The sequence below is a fragment of the Pipistrellus kuhlii genome, unplaced genomic scaffold, assembly GCF_014108245.1.
Source record: "Pipistrellus kuhlii isolate mPipKuh1 unplaced genomic scaffold, mPipKuh1.p scaffold_m20_p_46, whole genome shotgun sequence".
In the NCBI taxonomy this organism is placed as follows: domain Eukaryota; kingdom Metazoa; phylum Chordata; class Mammalia; order Chiroptera; family Vespertilionidae; genus Pipistrellus; species Pipistrellus kuhlii.
The window spans coordinates 365,588-381,753 of record NW_023425547.1 but is presented as its reverse complement, the minus strand read 5'-3'; the positions used below and the strand labels follow the sequence as shown (position 1 = coordinate 381,753).

The following is a 16,166-nucleotide window of genomic DNA, read 5'->3' as shown; positions in this document are numbered from 1 at the left end:
GGCATCGCTATTATGAAGAACTCAATAGAAAGCATCATGAGCAGATAGAAGAAGCAGAGGACCGCATCAGTGAACTATAAGACAAGATGGAAAAAAATACCCAATTAGAGGAGCTTCTAGAAAAAAAATATTAAAAAGCAGAAGGAGAGCCTACTGAACTTTGGGACAATACAAAACAAAACAACATTAGAATAATAGGGGTTCCAGAAGGAAAGGAAACTGAGGTAGACATGGAAAACATATTTCAAAAAATAATGACAGAAAACTTTCCTGAGATAGAGAAGAAAAAACCCACACAAATCCAAGATACTCACAGAGTCCCAAACAAAATGAATACCAAAAGACCAACGCCAAGGCACATTATAATTAAATTGGTAAACACCAACAACAAAGTAAGAATCTTAAAAGCAGCCAGAGAGAGACAGAAAGTTACATATAAAGGAACCCCCATCACACTAGCAACTGATTTCTCAAGAGAAATTCATCAGGCCAGAGGGAATGGGATGAAATATACAAAGTCATGCAAAAGAAGGGTCTGAATCAAAGAATACTGTACCCAGCAAGGCTATCAATCAAAATTGAAGGGGAAATCAGGAGCTTCACAGACAAAAAAAGACTAAAGGAATTTATAACCACCAAACCAGCAAAGCAAGAAATGCTAAAGGATCTATTGTAAAAATAAATAGGAAGCAAAGAAGGAACACCAGGGTATAGAATAAAAATGGCGTCAAATAAGTACCTATCAATAATAACTTTAAATGTAAATGGATTAAGTGCTCCAATCAAAAGACATAGGGTAACAGATTAGATAAGAAACCAAGACCCATATATCTGTTGTCTACAAGAACCCACTTCAGAAAAAAAAACGCACACAGACTGAGGGTGAAGGGATGGAAAAAGGATTTCCAGGCGAATGCAAATGAAAAAAAAAAGCTGGGGTAGCAATACTTATACCTGACAAATTAGACCTCAAAGTGAAGGACATATCAAGAGATAATGAAGGCTACTTCATAATACTAAAGGGAGCAATCCAACAAGAAGAAATAACCCTGGTAAACATATATACACCCAATACAGGAGCACCCAAATAAATTTTTAAAAAAACTGCTGGAGAACTTTAAGGGAGAGATTAATAGCAATACAATCATAATAGGAGATTTTAATACCCCAGTGTCGCCTTTAGACAAATCATCTAAACAAAAAAATCAGCAAATAAATATCAATACTATTTGACAAATGACTCACTAGATCAGATGGAATTAATTGACATCTTCAGAACATTCCACCCCAAAGCCACAGAATATACATTCTTCTCAAGTGAACATGAGACATTCTCAAAGATAGACCACATGTTGGGACATAGGCAAAGTATCTTCAAATTCAAGAAGATAGAAACCATATCAAGCATCTTTTAAGATCATAGTGGCATAAAACTGGAAATTAACTACAATAAAAATAATCCAAAGAAATCAAATACATAGAGATTACACAGCATGCTATTAAACAAGTATAGAGTTACCAGAGAAATCAAGGAAGAAATTAAAAACATCCTGGAAACAAATGACAATGAAAACACAACAATCCAAAATCTATGGGACACAGCAAAAGCAGTTTTGAGAGGGAAGTTCATATCTCTACAAGCCTATTGCAAAAAACAAGAAAAAATGTAACAAATTATCTAACTCTACAACTCAAAGAGTTAGAAAAAGAGCAACAAGAAAAGCCCAGTGTAAGCAGAAGGAAGGAAATAACAAAAATCAGAGCAGAGATAAATGACATAGAGACCAAAGAAACAATACATAAGATCGACAAAACCAAGGGATGGTTCTTTGAAAGGATAAACAAGATTGATGAACCTCTAGCCAGGCTAACCAAAAAACAAAGAGAGAGGACCCAAATAAACAAAATCAGAAATGAAAGAGGTGAAATAACAACAAACCCCGACAAAATACAAAGGATTGTAACAAAATACTATGAACAACTCTATTCTAACAAACTGGACAACCTGGAGGAAATGGGCATATTCCTAGAAAAATATAATCTTCCAAAACTCAATCAGGAAGAATCTGAAAACCTCAATAGACCAGTGACTTGGGAAGAATTTCAAATAGTCATCAAAAAGCTTCCAGCAAACAAAAGCCCAAGGCCAGATGGCTTCACAGGAGAGTTTTACCAAACATTCAAGGAAGAACTACAGTAAAACCTATCCTCCTCAGACTTATTCCAAAAAATTCAAGAGGAAGGAACACTTCCAAACTCCTTGTATGAAGCCAGCATCACCCGAATACCAAAACCAGATAAAGACAACTCAATGAAAGAAAATTACAGGCCAATATCCCTCATGAACTTAGATGCCAAAATCCTTAACAAAATTCTAGCAAATCGGCTCCAGCAGAACATCAGAAAGATCATACACAATGACCAAGTAGGATTTATTCTGGAATGCAAGGATGGTACAATATTCGCAAATCAGTAAATGTGATACATCACATAAACAAATTGAGAGATAAAAATCATATAGTTATATCAATTGATGCAGAAAAAGCATTTGATAAAATCCAACACCTTTTCCTGATAAAAACTCTCAACAAGGTGGGAAGAGAAGGATCATACCTCAACATAATAAAAGCTATATATGATAAACCCACAACAAACATCATAATCAATGGGCCAAAACTAAAACCATTCCCTCTACGAACAGGAACAAGACAGGGATGCCCACTCTCATCACTCCTGTTTGACATAGTACTGGAAGTACTAGCCATTGCAATTAGGCAAGAAGAAGAAATAAAAGGCATCCAAATTGGAAAAGAACAAGTAAAGTTATCCTTATTTGTAGATAACATGATATTGTACATAAAAAAACCAAAAGACTCCATCAAAAAACTAATAGACTTAATAAATTATTTTGGCAATGTAGCAGGATACAAAATCTATGGCATTTCTATATACCAATAGTGAAATTACAGAAACAGAGACTAAAAAAGCAATCCCATTTATCATCGCACCAAAAAAATTAAGATACCTAGGAATAACTTAACTAAGGAGGTAAAAAAAAAAAAAAAAAAAAGAAAGAAAAAGGAAAGAAAAGAAAGAAAGAAAGAAAGAAAGAAAGAAAGAAAGAAAGAAAGAAAGAAAGAAAGAGAGAGAAAGAAAGGAAGGAAGGAAGGAAGGAAGGAAGGAAGGAAGGAAGGAAGGAAGGAAGGAAGGAAGGAAGGAAGGAAGGAAGGAAGGAAGGAAGGAAGAAAAGAAAAGAAAAGAAAAGAAAAGAAAAGAAAAGAAAAGAAAAGAAAAGAAAAGAAAAGAAAAGAAAAGAAAAGAAAAGAAAAAGAAAAAAAAGGAAAAAAAAAACTATATGAGGAAAACTACACGACCCTGAAAAAAGAGATAGAGGAAGATGTAAACAGATGGAAGAACATACCATGTTCATGGATTGGTAGAATCAACATCATTAAAATGTCCATACTTCCCAAAGCAATTTATAGATTCAATGCACTCCCCATTAAAATATCAAGCACATATTTCACTGTCCTAGAAAGAACTCTCCAAAATTTATTTGGAACAATAAAAGACCCCAAATAGCCACAGCAATCCTGAGAAAGAACAAAGTAGGAGGGATCTCAATACCAGATTTCAAACTGTATTACAAAGCCACTGTTCTCAAAACAGCCTGGGACTGGCACAAGAACAGACACATATATCAATGGAATAGAATAGAGAATTCAGATATCAACCCAAACCACTATGCTCAATTAATATTTGACAAAGGAGGCACGAATATACAATGGAATCAAGACAGTCTGTTCAATAAATGGTGTTGGGAAAATTGGTCAGATACATGCAAAAGAATGAAACTAGATCACCAACTTACACCATGTACAAAAATAAACTCAAAATGGATATAGGACTTAAACATCAGACAGGAAACCATAAAAATACTAGAAGCATCCACAGGCAACAAAATCTCAGACGTATGCCAAAAGAACTTCTTCACTGATACTGCCCCTAGGGCAATGGAAGCTAAAGAGAAAATAAACAAATGGGACTACATCAAAATAAAAAGCTTTTTTTACGGCAAAAGAAACCATCAACAAAACAACAAGAAAGCCCACTGTGTGGGAGAACATATTTGCAAATGTTACCACTGATAAAGGTTTAATCTCCAAGATCTACAAACAGCTTATACAACTAAATAAAAGGAAGATGAATGATCCAATTAAAAAATGGGCAATGGACCTAAATAGAACATTTTCAAAAGAAGACAGAAGGAAGGCCAAAAGGCACATGAAAACATGCTCAAAGTCACTAATTGTCCAAGAGATGCAAATCAAAACAACAATGCAGTAACATCTCACACCTGTCAGAATGGCCAACATCAACAAGTCAACAAACGACAAGTGTTGGCGAGGTTGCGGAGAAAAAGGAACCCTCGTGCACAGCTGGTGGGAATGCAGACTGGTGCAACCACTGTGGAGAACAGTATGGAGTTTCCTCAAAAAACTGAAAATGGAACTCCCATTTGACCCAGTAATCCCACTCCTAGGAATATATCCCAAGAAATTAAAAACACCAATCAGAAAGGATATATGCACCCCTATGTTCACAGCAGCACAATCTACAATAACTAGAATCTGGAAACAGCCTAGGTGCCCGTCAGCAGATGATTGGATCAATAAACTATGGTACATCTATACAATGGAATACTATGCTACCATAAAAAAGAAGGAATTCTCATCATTTGCAGCAACCTGGATAGAACTAGAGAACATTATGCTGAGTGAAATAAGCCAGTCAATAAAAGCGAAATACCACATGGCCTCACTCATTTATGGACATTAAAAAACATTATAAACTGACAAACCAAAAGATAGATATAAAGACCGTAAAGCTACAAGCAGACTGTCAAATTACAGCGGGGAGAGTAGGGAAATCTGGGGGAGATAAGAGATCAACCGAAGGACTTGTATACATGCATATAAGTACAACTAAGGGACACAAAACTCTGGGGAGGGAGGGTATGTGGGGGGGGGGGGGGGGCAATGTTAAAATATGTACACAGATAATAATTTAATAAATTTAAAAAAAATTAAAAAATTAAATAAAAAATAAAAGTTATGAGGATTAAAAAAAAAATACAGACTGTGAGCTTGTCCAAATGCTAAGATTTCTTTCTGATTCTAAGAAATGACTCTCAACAAAAGAGCTCATCTGCTCACCAAGTTATTTCTATGTTAAAAACCTTCAAGAAAACATCTGGCCCATTGTTTATGATCCCAAATTACCTCAGTTTCAATTTAATTTTTGTAAACTGGAATTCCCTTACAAAGAAAATGTTTAAAATAACGGGATGAGGTAAACCCTGTCATCATGCTCCATTTTAAGAGCCTCTTTTTCAAAACTCCAAATTATCCCAATACATAAAAAACTATGTTGCAGCCTAGCCAGAGTGGCTTAGTTGTTAAGCATCAAACTATGAATCAGGAGGTCATGGTTAGATTCCATGTCAGGGCACATGCCCAGGTACTAGGCTCAATTCCCAGGTGGAAGCAACCAATCAATGCTCTCATCATTGATGTTTCTATCTCTCTCTCCTTCCTCTCTGAAATCAATAAAATATATTTTTTAAAAAGCTATGTTGCAGTACTGATTTGTAAAATTTATAACTTATGTAATATTGTAATGTAATTATAGTAAAACCCTTTTTTTTTCTAGTCATTGCTTCTGAATGATCCTAGAAAGCTTTCCTTTCATTTTGATTAGTCTATTATTTCAATGTAAGGAATCACCTTAATATGATGAAGAGAAAAATATTTAAGACTTAGTTATGACCCCTACAAAATATGTGCGTTTGGGTAACTTTTTATTAGCTGAAAATATTGGTCAATGACCACAATGACCCAATGGTTTAAAAACCACTTCCAATCACATGGACAAATAGTGCTTCAAATACCTTTCTAGGGAAATTGCACCCAACCTAAAAAATTCCTATTTTTCTTTGACTAAATGTTTCACAAACTGCAGAATCACTTACTTTGAATCTCACTATTCACACTCAAAATGAGTAATTCTAATAGCTACTTCAATCTTACCTGCTTGATTATACAGCTAAGCTAAATCTTTTCCATCAGCATCATTAGAAATGTATATAGAAGGAGTTAACAGAAGCAAAATTTCTATCTAGATTAAGCACATTTCTAGTAATACAGCTGATTTGTTCGAAGGAATTGCTTTTTTTTCCTTCAGAAGAATAATAATGTCTGTGGCTTCAGATTAAGAAATGTTCATTCCTATCCCCATTTTTCAGTTTATTATGCATCTCAGTATTTAACTACAACTCCAGAAGCAAGATCCTGCATCACTTAGTCTAGTGTCAAAGACTAGCCGTGAAATACTGGTTGCAAGCTACTTATCAAATTGCCTTCATAAAACAAAACTGGATACTCAAATTAGACAAGTATCCACGCACAAATGAATATATAAAATAAGGAAACATTAGTCTCACCCACCCCAAATTACCATTTAAAACACACTAACCATAAACCAATATAATAAGTAGTTTAAAACCTTTTCTGATAAAGGCTCTTAATGTAGTCATGTGGTTGGTCATGAAATACAGTTTCTTAAATTGAATGATTACTACCAAACAAATGAAAGAAAATTCAAATTATAAGAGAGAAGAGATTTCTCAGTGAACATACATCAACATTTTATTAATTATTTCCAGCAGGTAAAACTTGTATATTTCATTTGGGCTCCTCCTATTAAATCAAGCTTAAAGGAATTCATTAAATTACTGAAAAAGTGGAGACATTGAAATAAAGTAACTCTGAAGTATCAATAGAGATTAGAGTCATGTTCATCTAACCCTCTCCTATTTATTTAAAGGTCTCTAAAAATGTTTTAAATGGATGATGCTATATTTACGTGTGAGCGTGTGCACACACACATGCATACACATATCTCATTTATTTGTTTCTTTGTGTAACTTCGGATAACAAAAGCAGTATATTTAAGGTGGAAATGGAAAAAGCTATTAATTTCTGAGGCTATTACTGCCAGTATGGCAAATATCAAATTACATCAGGGTTTTCTAGTCTTTAAGGAGAAATATATAAATTTTGGTCCAAAACAAAAGCAATATCTTATTTTGGTGGAAAAAAATAAAATTCTCAGCACTAGATGATAGTTATAATGCTGGTTAATGATGAAGAACATTCTATATTAACTGACTCAAGAATTGAATTTTTCCTCAAAAAGGTTATAGTGGGAAACACTTTAAAAATATAAGTAGAGATATCTATTATAGAAGTATTTCAATGGAGGTTGCAGAAAAGAAAAATAATGAACCTTACTGTCCTCTTTTTTAAATTAAAAAACAACAGACATTTTCCACCTAAATTATCAGCATAAAGGTGGTTTTAAAAAATGTAAAAATTTGGAAACAAATCTGATTAATCTGGTTGTGAATATCATCAAATGGCTATCAGGCCTCAAAAATGGAAATGGGATAAAGTCAAATAGTAACAAAAATAATGATTTGAGCAAAATGAAGGCAATAACAAGAAAATAATTTGGGGCTAAATGTAGTTAAAAAATTGTAAAAGACATAAAACTCAAATCCACTTTCAAATAAATCTTATCTAAAGGAGTATGGATAATGGGAATATATAATTTTTAATGAAACATTTTTGCTTCAGTGCAAATGTATAGTCAAAATAAAAGGAAATGTCTCATGTGACTTAGCAGGAACAGTTTCCACAACCTTTCACACTGTTCACAATTTCTTCTTGTAGTTTCTTCCTTTCCTCCTCTTTGGATACATTTTCTTTCTTTGCATGCCATTTGGAGTTATCAAGGTTCTGCACATGGCTGCTCTGTGTATGCCACATTTCTGAATAGATACTGCCAGGATTAGCAAGCAAACCATGATGGGTACCACGTTCAGCTACTTTACCCTAAAAAAAAGCAAAAACAAATGAAACATAGAGAAAGGTAATACAACTAGCAAAATAACTGAAAAAATATATCTTCTAACTAAAGATCACATCTTTATCTATTCAGCTATTGATGGACACCTAGGCTGCTTCCATATTTTAGCTATTGTAAATAATGCTAAATGAACTCAGGGATGCATATATCTTTTCAAATTAGTATTTGTTTTCCTTGGATAAAAATGTAGAAGTGAAATTATTGATTTGTATTATGGTTCTATTTTTAAGGTTTTTTTTTTTGAGAAATCTTAATACTGTTTCCTATTAATGGCTGCAACAATTTATAATCACACCAACAGTGTATAAGGATTACCTTTTTTCCAAATCCTTGCCGACACTTGCTAATAGACTTTTTGATAATACCCATTTTGACAGGTGTGAGGTGATATATCATTGAGGTTTTTATTTGCATCTCCCTAATCATTAGTGATGTTGAGTATGTTTTGATGTCTGTTGACCATCTGTATATCTTCACTGGAGAACTACCACATGCCTTCTAAACATTTTTATTGGATTCTTTTTGTTATGGGGTTATATAAGCTTCTGATGGGATATATCTTTTCCCATTTATCAGCTCGCCTTTTTGTCTTGTTGATGGTTTCTTTCACTGTGCAGAGGCTTTTTATTAGTTGGATGAAATCCCATTTGTTCATTTTTGCTTTTGTTTCTCTTGCTCGAGGGGGTGTATCTAAAAAGATATGACTATGAACGATGTCAAATAGTTTATTACTTATGTTTTATTCCAGAAGTTTTATGGTTTCAGGTCTTACATAAGTCTTTAATCCATTCTGAGGTTACTTTTGTATGTGATGTAAGAGAGGGATTCAGTTTCATTTTTTTGCATGTATCTATCTAGTTTTCCCAACACTACTTATTGGAAAGACTCTCCTTTCTCCATTGGATATTCATTTCCATTTGTCGAAGATTGACTGTATAAGTAAGGGCTTATTTGTGGGTTCTCTATTCTGTTCTATTGATGTGTCTGCTTTTGTGCCAGTGCCATACTGTTTTGATTAATATAGTTTTATAATATTATCTCCAACTTTGTTCTTCTTTCTCAAGATTGCATTGATTGTTTGTGGTCATTTATAGTTCCATTTAATTGTTCCAGTTCTGAAAAGAATGTCATTAGCATTTTAATAAGGACAGCAATGAATCAGTAGATTGCTTTGGGTAGTATCCCTAGAGTGCTTGATGTCACAAAGGCCCCTTATACTATCCTTGTTTTTGAAAATCCTTTTTTCTTTTTATTATCCTGATTGGCTAATTTTCACTATTCTATCTCCAGATCACTACTCTGTTCTTCTATATTAAGTCTGCTGTTAATTCCTTCTAATTGGTTTTTCATTTCCATTATTGTATTCTTTATCATTGGCTTTTTATTATATTTTCTTCTTTCTGAGTTTCTCTATTGTACTCTCAAGTTTGTTGAGCAACCTTATAGTAATTTATTTGAATTCTTTATAATGGGAATTAGTTATCTCCATTTCATTAGGAAATTTTTCTGGATTTTGCTCGTTCCTTCATTTGGAGCATATTACTCTCTTATTTTGACTTTCTCTGTTTGTTCCTATAACACAGATGTGACAGGTATCTCTCCTAATCTTGAAAAAGTGGCCTTTATGTAGACTGTTAGTTTAGGTAAGCTGGTTCAAATCAGGACTGGAGTATGTGGCACCTTGGTTGTAGCCTGGCCAGAAAGAGTAGGTTAGGGGAAGAACAGCCTAGTATGCACACATCTATGGTAGCTCCCTGTTGTTCCAGCTTTTTGCCTATGGAACAGTCATAGCAAGGCAGCCCTGTGGGAACACACAGCAGTAGCCTAATGTGTGTAACACTGTAACCTGTTGGACCCACTGAATCAAGCTCCAGCTGGGGGGACTAGGAATGCACTAAGGCACATGTGTCAAACACAAGGCCCGCGGGCCAAATCCGTCCCGCCAGGCCTTGCAATGTGGCCCGCACCGCGCTGTCATCACTGCACTCCGCTGCGTTTCCATCACAATGACAGTTTATGACTGTTCAGTAAACCATTCGGCCCGCGATTTAGGCTGGATTTTAGATTTTGGCCCCTTCTCTGATTGAGTTCGACACCCCTACACTAAGGCGTCAGTTGGAGCACAAAGATAGAGTTCCTGCCTGCATTATCCAAGTGGAGGAAGATAAAAACAACAGCACTCATAGATTCCTCCTATTCTAGATCTTTCTCAGATCCCAAAAAAGTCTCTCAGTTTCTCAGCCTTCTCTATGAAATCTCCCATTTGTTGTGCAGAAGCTATTTAATCAACTTTTTTTTTTTTTTTTGCTTGTCTTAAGGGGTCTTCCTTTATTATCCACTGATAATTAAAAGTTGTGCCTTAAAAAGCTGACTTGGGAGTAGCCTTTTCAACTGTTGGGTTTCACTGAAGGATGATTACATGGGTAGCTGGTCTTTTTGTTGAGGCCCTCAAATTCAAATATCTCTTTTTTCTGAGGCTACCTTTTTTTCTCCAGAGAAGAATCTTCCAATTATCTGACGATGAGGGAAGGAGTGATGATAGCAGAAATAAACAGCTGGTTGGCAAGGTTCTTGGAGCCAGTAGCACAAGACAGTCTGTGTGGTCTTGTTTTGTTGGTATGTTTTGATTACCACTTAATCAAGCCCCTCATTGCTAATTTGTTTGGTAATTTTAATGTGTCCAGAGCCTCTCTGACTAAATTTCCTGACAAGCAAAAATCTAGCCTCTTTCCAAGGCTGGGAAGGGGTAAACACTAGGCTGTACAGGGTGAGGAAGAGTCTTAGGAATGCTATTCTTTTTCTTTCTTTCTTTCTTTGTTTTTGTTAATCCTCACCCGAGGAATATTTTCCATTGATTTTTTAGAGAAAGTGGGAGGGAGTGAGGAGGAGAGAAAGAAACATTGATGTGAGAGAGACACTTCCATTGGTTGCCTCCTGAACCCACAACCGAGGCACCTGCCCTTGACCAGGAATCGAAATCTTAAACCTTTGATAAACAGGCCAGTGCTCTAACCACTGAGCAAATAGGCCAGAGTGGGAATGCTATTTCTCATGTAGACTCAACATTAATATTATAAGAGACTGCTGACAGAACAAATGAGGTCACAGTAAGTTTCACTAGAAAATAAAAATGTCTGATCTTCATGATCATGCAATTACAGAATCATCAAATTATGAACCCAAAGATATTTTAGATACAGGTGCCATAATCATTAATAAGTTATTTCCAATTATAATCCAAACTCCAAGTAGCAATGTTGTAATATAACTGTATAAATACTGTGAACCTTATGTCATGAGGCAGGTAAGCACATGCCTGCTAAAGTACTAATATTTTATAAGAAAAGGAAAGGCTTTATTTGCATAACTGCATACAATTGGAAAATTTAGTTTAAAAAAAAGCACAAAACAGCAGATTTTATTTCAGATTCTTAAATATCAATGAGATAATAAAGCACACCCACAAAATTTTTCATTTAAGATATTCTGGTTGAATCATATGGGGAAAATCACTTTATTTTCTAATGAATGTACACAGAGATGAACAAATAAACAAAAAAACCTAGGGTCTCCAATACACAGGTAACTTATAAAAGGAATAATATATACACCATAGAATATCATATACAACATTTAGTGGCATGAAAAATTCTATCTCAGTAACTTAATATGGAAAGTATATGAGAATGTTTCTTCTTCCTTAACTCCCAGTACTCAGGGTTTCAAAAATGATAAAGAATTGAAGGTTCATTTATTAGGAGGGAAAGATAATCAAAGACAATGCTGCATGAAAGTTGAAAAAACAAAGTGTTAGATAATGTACCAGGGATGGGGAGAAGTCCTTATAGAAAGTAGAGAAGAGAAACTATTTCAATATTACAAATTTCAAATCCACCAATCACAATAGCAGTACTTTGATTTGTCTATGACATTTAGACAGTACACTTTTATATTAATTCCCACAGAAGAGAGACAGTGGGCTGTCCATTTTATTATTTTCCCCATGAGAAAAACTATTAGAGAAACTATTTCATTTACTTATGTTTGTTAAAATTCACAATGTTCTTCAAATACTAAACTTTATAGTTAAATTTCTTACCTTGTCCAAGACTATGATTTCATCTGCATCAACTACTGTTGACAGTCTGTGTGCAATGAAAATAGAAGTTCTGTGTTTAACTGCATTCCTCATGGCACTAAGAATTGTCTGTAAGATTGGCAACAAGAATAAGAGGGGGAAAAAGATTAGGTAAATGTAAATTAAAATAACCATATATTCCCTAAAGGAACACATAAAATGTCAATTAATTTTATACTACATAAACTTTATACTACTACCAAATAACCATATATTCCCTAAAGGAACACATAAAATGTCAATTAATTTTATACTACATAAACTTTATACTACTACCAAATATTTGAATATATATATATATATATATATATATATATATATATATATATATATATATATATATCTCCAGTGTCCAAACGTGATGACCAAATGACTGGCCACCATGAGGTGCATTGAGTACCTGCCGGCCCTCCATCCCAGCCGGGCGGGGTGGGACTGGGGACTGGTGAGTGGGCTGAACAACTATCTCTTGGTCCCTGTCCCAGGCCCGCAGGCTCCAATGGATCAGAGATGGTGAACAGGAGAATTGGGGTGGGTGCCAGGAGGACTGGGCTGGCTGTCAGGCTGTTGGGATCACCAGCTCATCCCCAGCTGCTTGAGGACTCAGGCCTGTGGGAAAGCAGATGCCGGCGACTTCACCTCCATGCATGTGTGTCGGCCAGCCGCTGATGGAATGCCCTGCCTACTCAGGGTGGTTCATGCTGGGGCGTGTAGGTCACGGGCATGCCCTGCAGCTTCTGTCAGCATCTCAAGCTCCAGCAGCAACAGCAGTGGCAGCGCCCGCGTGAGCAACCCCAAGCACAAAGTGTGTTCCATCACTGGCTGACCTAGCGCACAAGCATGGAGATGAAGTAGCCGGCATCCGCTTTCCTGTAGGCCTGAGGACTGGTGAACGGATAGAAGATGGCCCTGACTGCAGGAGGCTAGGCCCTAGGGACCCTACCTGCACAATTTCATGAGCTGGGCCTCTAGTCTAATAATAACTAAGGGGAAAATCAATTAAAAAAAAGGGAGGGGGAAGGTAAATATGACCACATTGTCCTGGAAAAATTAGCTTTAAGATAAGCAACATTTCTGTAAATTTTAGTCTGGGAGAAGGTGGATATTTTCTATATTTAAAAACAAACAAACCATAATGATAAATAATTAGGAGCATATCCAGATATGATGTTTATTTGGTCAATGAGAGCAAAAATGAAATAAGGAGGGACTCTAATGATAAGATGCAAAGAAATTTAAAAAAAAAAGATTAAGAGAAAAATATGAGTCTCAATGGGCACGTATTTGTTTTACCTTCAAACTTAGAGGACAAAAAGGACACAGAAAATCATGTATGTATAATTTTTTTTTCTTAATATATTTTATTGATTTTTCTTACAGAGAGGAAAGGAGAGAGAGAGAGAGCTAGAAACATCGATGAGAGAGAAACATCTACCAGCTGCCTCTTGCACACCCCCTACCGGGGATGTGCCCGCAACCAACGTACATGCCCTTGACCGGAATCGAACCTGGGACCTTTCAGTCCACAGACCGATGCTCTACCACTGAGCCAAACCGGTTTCGGCCATGTATGTATTAACTTGAGGAAACTTATTTTTATGATAATTCTGACTTGTTAATGCATTCTGGAAAACACATTTTTGTTTACTTTACCTGTAAAGTGCATGTGTGTGTGTGTGTGTGTATACACACACACACACACACACACACACACATATACTTTGCATACATATACACACATTGGAAACCTCAGTCTAAATACAGCTAGCTAAATGGAAATAGGCATGTGGGAGATGGAGATATATCAAATGTCTTCCTATTGATATTTCTAAACATTGTATTTATTAAAAAAAAAAAAATTATCAAGAGTACATGGTTACCCAGGAAAAGAAGAAATTATATTTTACTACTGCAGACTGAAAAGAAAGTGCAGGACCAATTCTAAGAAAAATTGTGATGTCTGTAGGGACTCCACTTCCTAATCCTCATGAAATTAAACTCTTATGTGCTCTATGGACCTATTAAAAAGGACCAAATATGTTGATAACCCATTCCCTTGGGGAAGATTCTCTGCTACCTCTTAATGAGTTATGCTCCATGACATGATAAAGCTACATGGCTCAAATAATGACTGTTGAGACTCTTAATTTGTCATGAACATGAAGGAAATATTTTTAGATATAAAGTTTTTATAAACAGACTTGTGCTGGTGGGGTCCTTTGGCCTGGTCTATGGGGATCAATGGACCTCCCTGCTGCCACAGCCCGGCCTTACCTGCTAGGGCTCCTGCCTGCTGTCTGCGTTGATCCTTCATAGCACAAAGTTGTGCTGGAAGCAGCAGAAAGCCAGGGAGGAGCCCAAGCCCAGACTGGGTGCCATGCTGCTCCTACAGGGGGAGTGTCCATGGAAGAGGCTCACGCTGCCGCAGCTGCGCTCACCAGCCATGAGCCCAGCGTCTAGTGTCCATCTGTCAGCTAAGTGGCACTTCTGCTGTGAGAGTGCACTGACCACCAGGGGGCATATCCTTCATTAAGCATCTGCCCCCTGGTGGTCAGCACGCATCATAGCTACCGGCCAGTCATCCGGTTGTCTGATAGCTTAGGCTTTTATATATATAGATTCCTATTCTGCCCGTGAATGGGGTCTGTCCTGTTTAAGGTTCCCTTCAAATGTAATGAATCCTTATGCTGAACAATTCACTTAGAAATTAAACTGTTTTAAGCACATGACAAATCAAATAATGTGCTCTGAACTTAATTCTCATATGCAAAAATTATGTCATACACACTGTAAAACTGAAATTAGGCCTATCCTTCAACACTAGGTTTTAACTATATATTCAAGTAAATATGGGTGAAAGTAAGAAACTGACAACATACATCTACCGTGTTTCCCCGAAAATAAGACATCCTCTGATAATAAGACATCCCCCGAAAATAAGACCTAACGCATGGAAAGATAAGACATCCCCTGAAAATAAGACCTACTGCAACTTTGGGAGAAAAAATTAATATAAGACACTGTCTTATTTTCGGGGAAACAGGGTAGCTATCTTCAATGTAGACTAAGGAGATATATTCATGAAATTATCATTGTTGTTAAGACTTTTGTATTTAATACAAATATGTTGTTATGAAGTATAATGTAACTTCTGGATAATAGTACCATGACATCAGTTTCGTAATATTTGTTGTGAAATAAATATAATTTGATACCAGCACCACAGGTTGTGTGTGCCAGTTTGCACCTCAGTGAGTTGCTCCATGACAAGTGAAAGGCTTTCTGGTGTATACTGTATCACAATCATTTACATGATTATTTTAATGAATGTTAAGTGGTAATAGCAGAAAAACTAAAATTTTCTTCCTTTGCCAGTGGACTAGAGAATTTCTACAGCTTTGTAAAACGCAAGGGCAATGCAACAAGAGCATAAGGTATAATACAGTTCCAAAAGAAGGCATACTTGCAAATGAACTGAACAATGTAATCTTTCATTGCAGTCTGGCATTCTTACTATCAACAATTGCTACCTGGGAAAAAATGGCTCTATAGCACCTTCCATTGACGTTCACTCAAAATACAAAAGAAGATAGCTATTTTATTAAAAATTCCAAGGACAGCTGAAACCGGTTTGCTCAGTGGTCTGCGTCGGTCTGCAAACTGAAAGGTCCCAGGTTCGATTCCGGTCAAGGGCATGTACATTGGTTGCGGGCACATCCCAGTAGGGGGTGTGCAAGAGGCAGCTGGTTGATGTTTCTCTCTCATCGACGTTTCTATCTCTCTCCCTTCCTCTCTGTGAAAAATCAATAAAATATATATTTTTTTAAAAATTCCAAGGACAAATTAAAGCATTGATAATTGAAGAGTTTTATATTTTCACCATCATTTACCTCTTCAGTAATTGAATCTAATGATGATGTGGCTTCATCATAGAGAATAACTTGAGGGTCCTTCAAAATGGCTCTTGCAATTGCTACTCTTTGCTTTTCTCCTCCTGGTAAAAAACAAACAAACAAACAAACAAACAAACAAAAACACT

At 36.0% G+C, this 16,166-nt stretch overlaps 1 protein-coding gene across 2 annotated transcripts in view; it reads right to left on the bottom strand.

Moving 5' to 3' along the window:
• Nucleotides 1-6,681: 6,681 nt before the first annotated feature.
• ABCB7 (ATP binding cassette subfamily B member 7) overlaps nucleotides 6,682-16,166 on the bottom strand; it is a 131,404-nt gene continuing 121,919 nt past the window's right edge. For both annotated transcript variants that reach the window (XM_036412626.2, XM_045572363.1), the window contains 3 exons: nucleotides 16,018-16,121; nucleotides 12,089-12,196; nucleotides 6,682-7,955 (listed from right to left, as the gene is read on the bottom strand). In XM_036412626.2, the coding sequence (XP_036268519.1) occupies nucleotides 7,740-7,955; nucleotides 12,089-12,196; nucleotides 16,018-16,121 (428 nt within the window). In that variant the 3' untranslated portion in view covers nucleotides 6,682-7,739. The remainder of the gene's footprint in view (nucleotides 7,956-12,088; nucleotides 12,197-16,017; nucleotides 16,122-16,166) is intronic.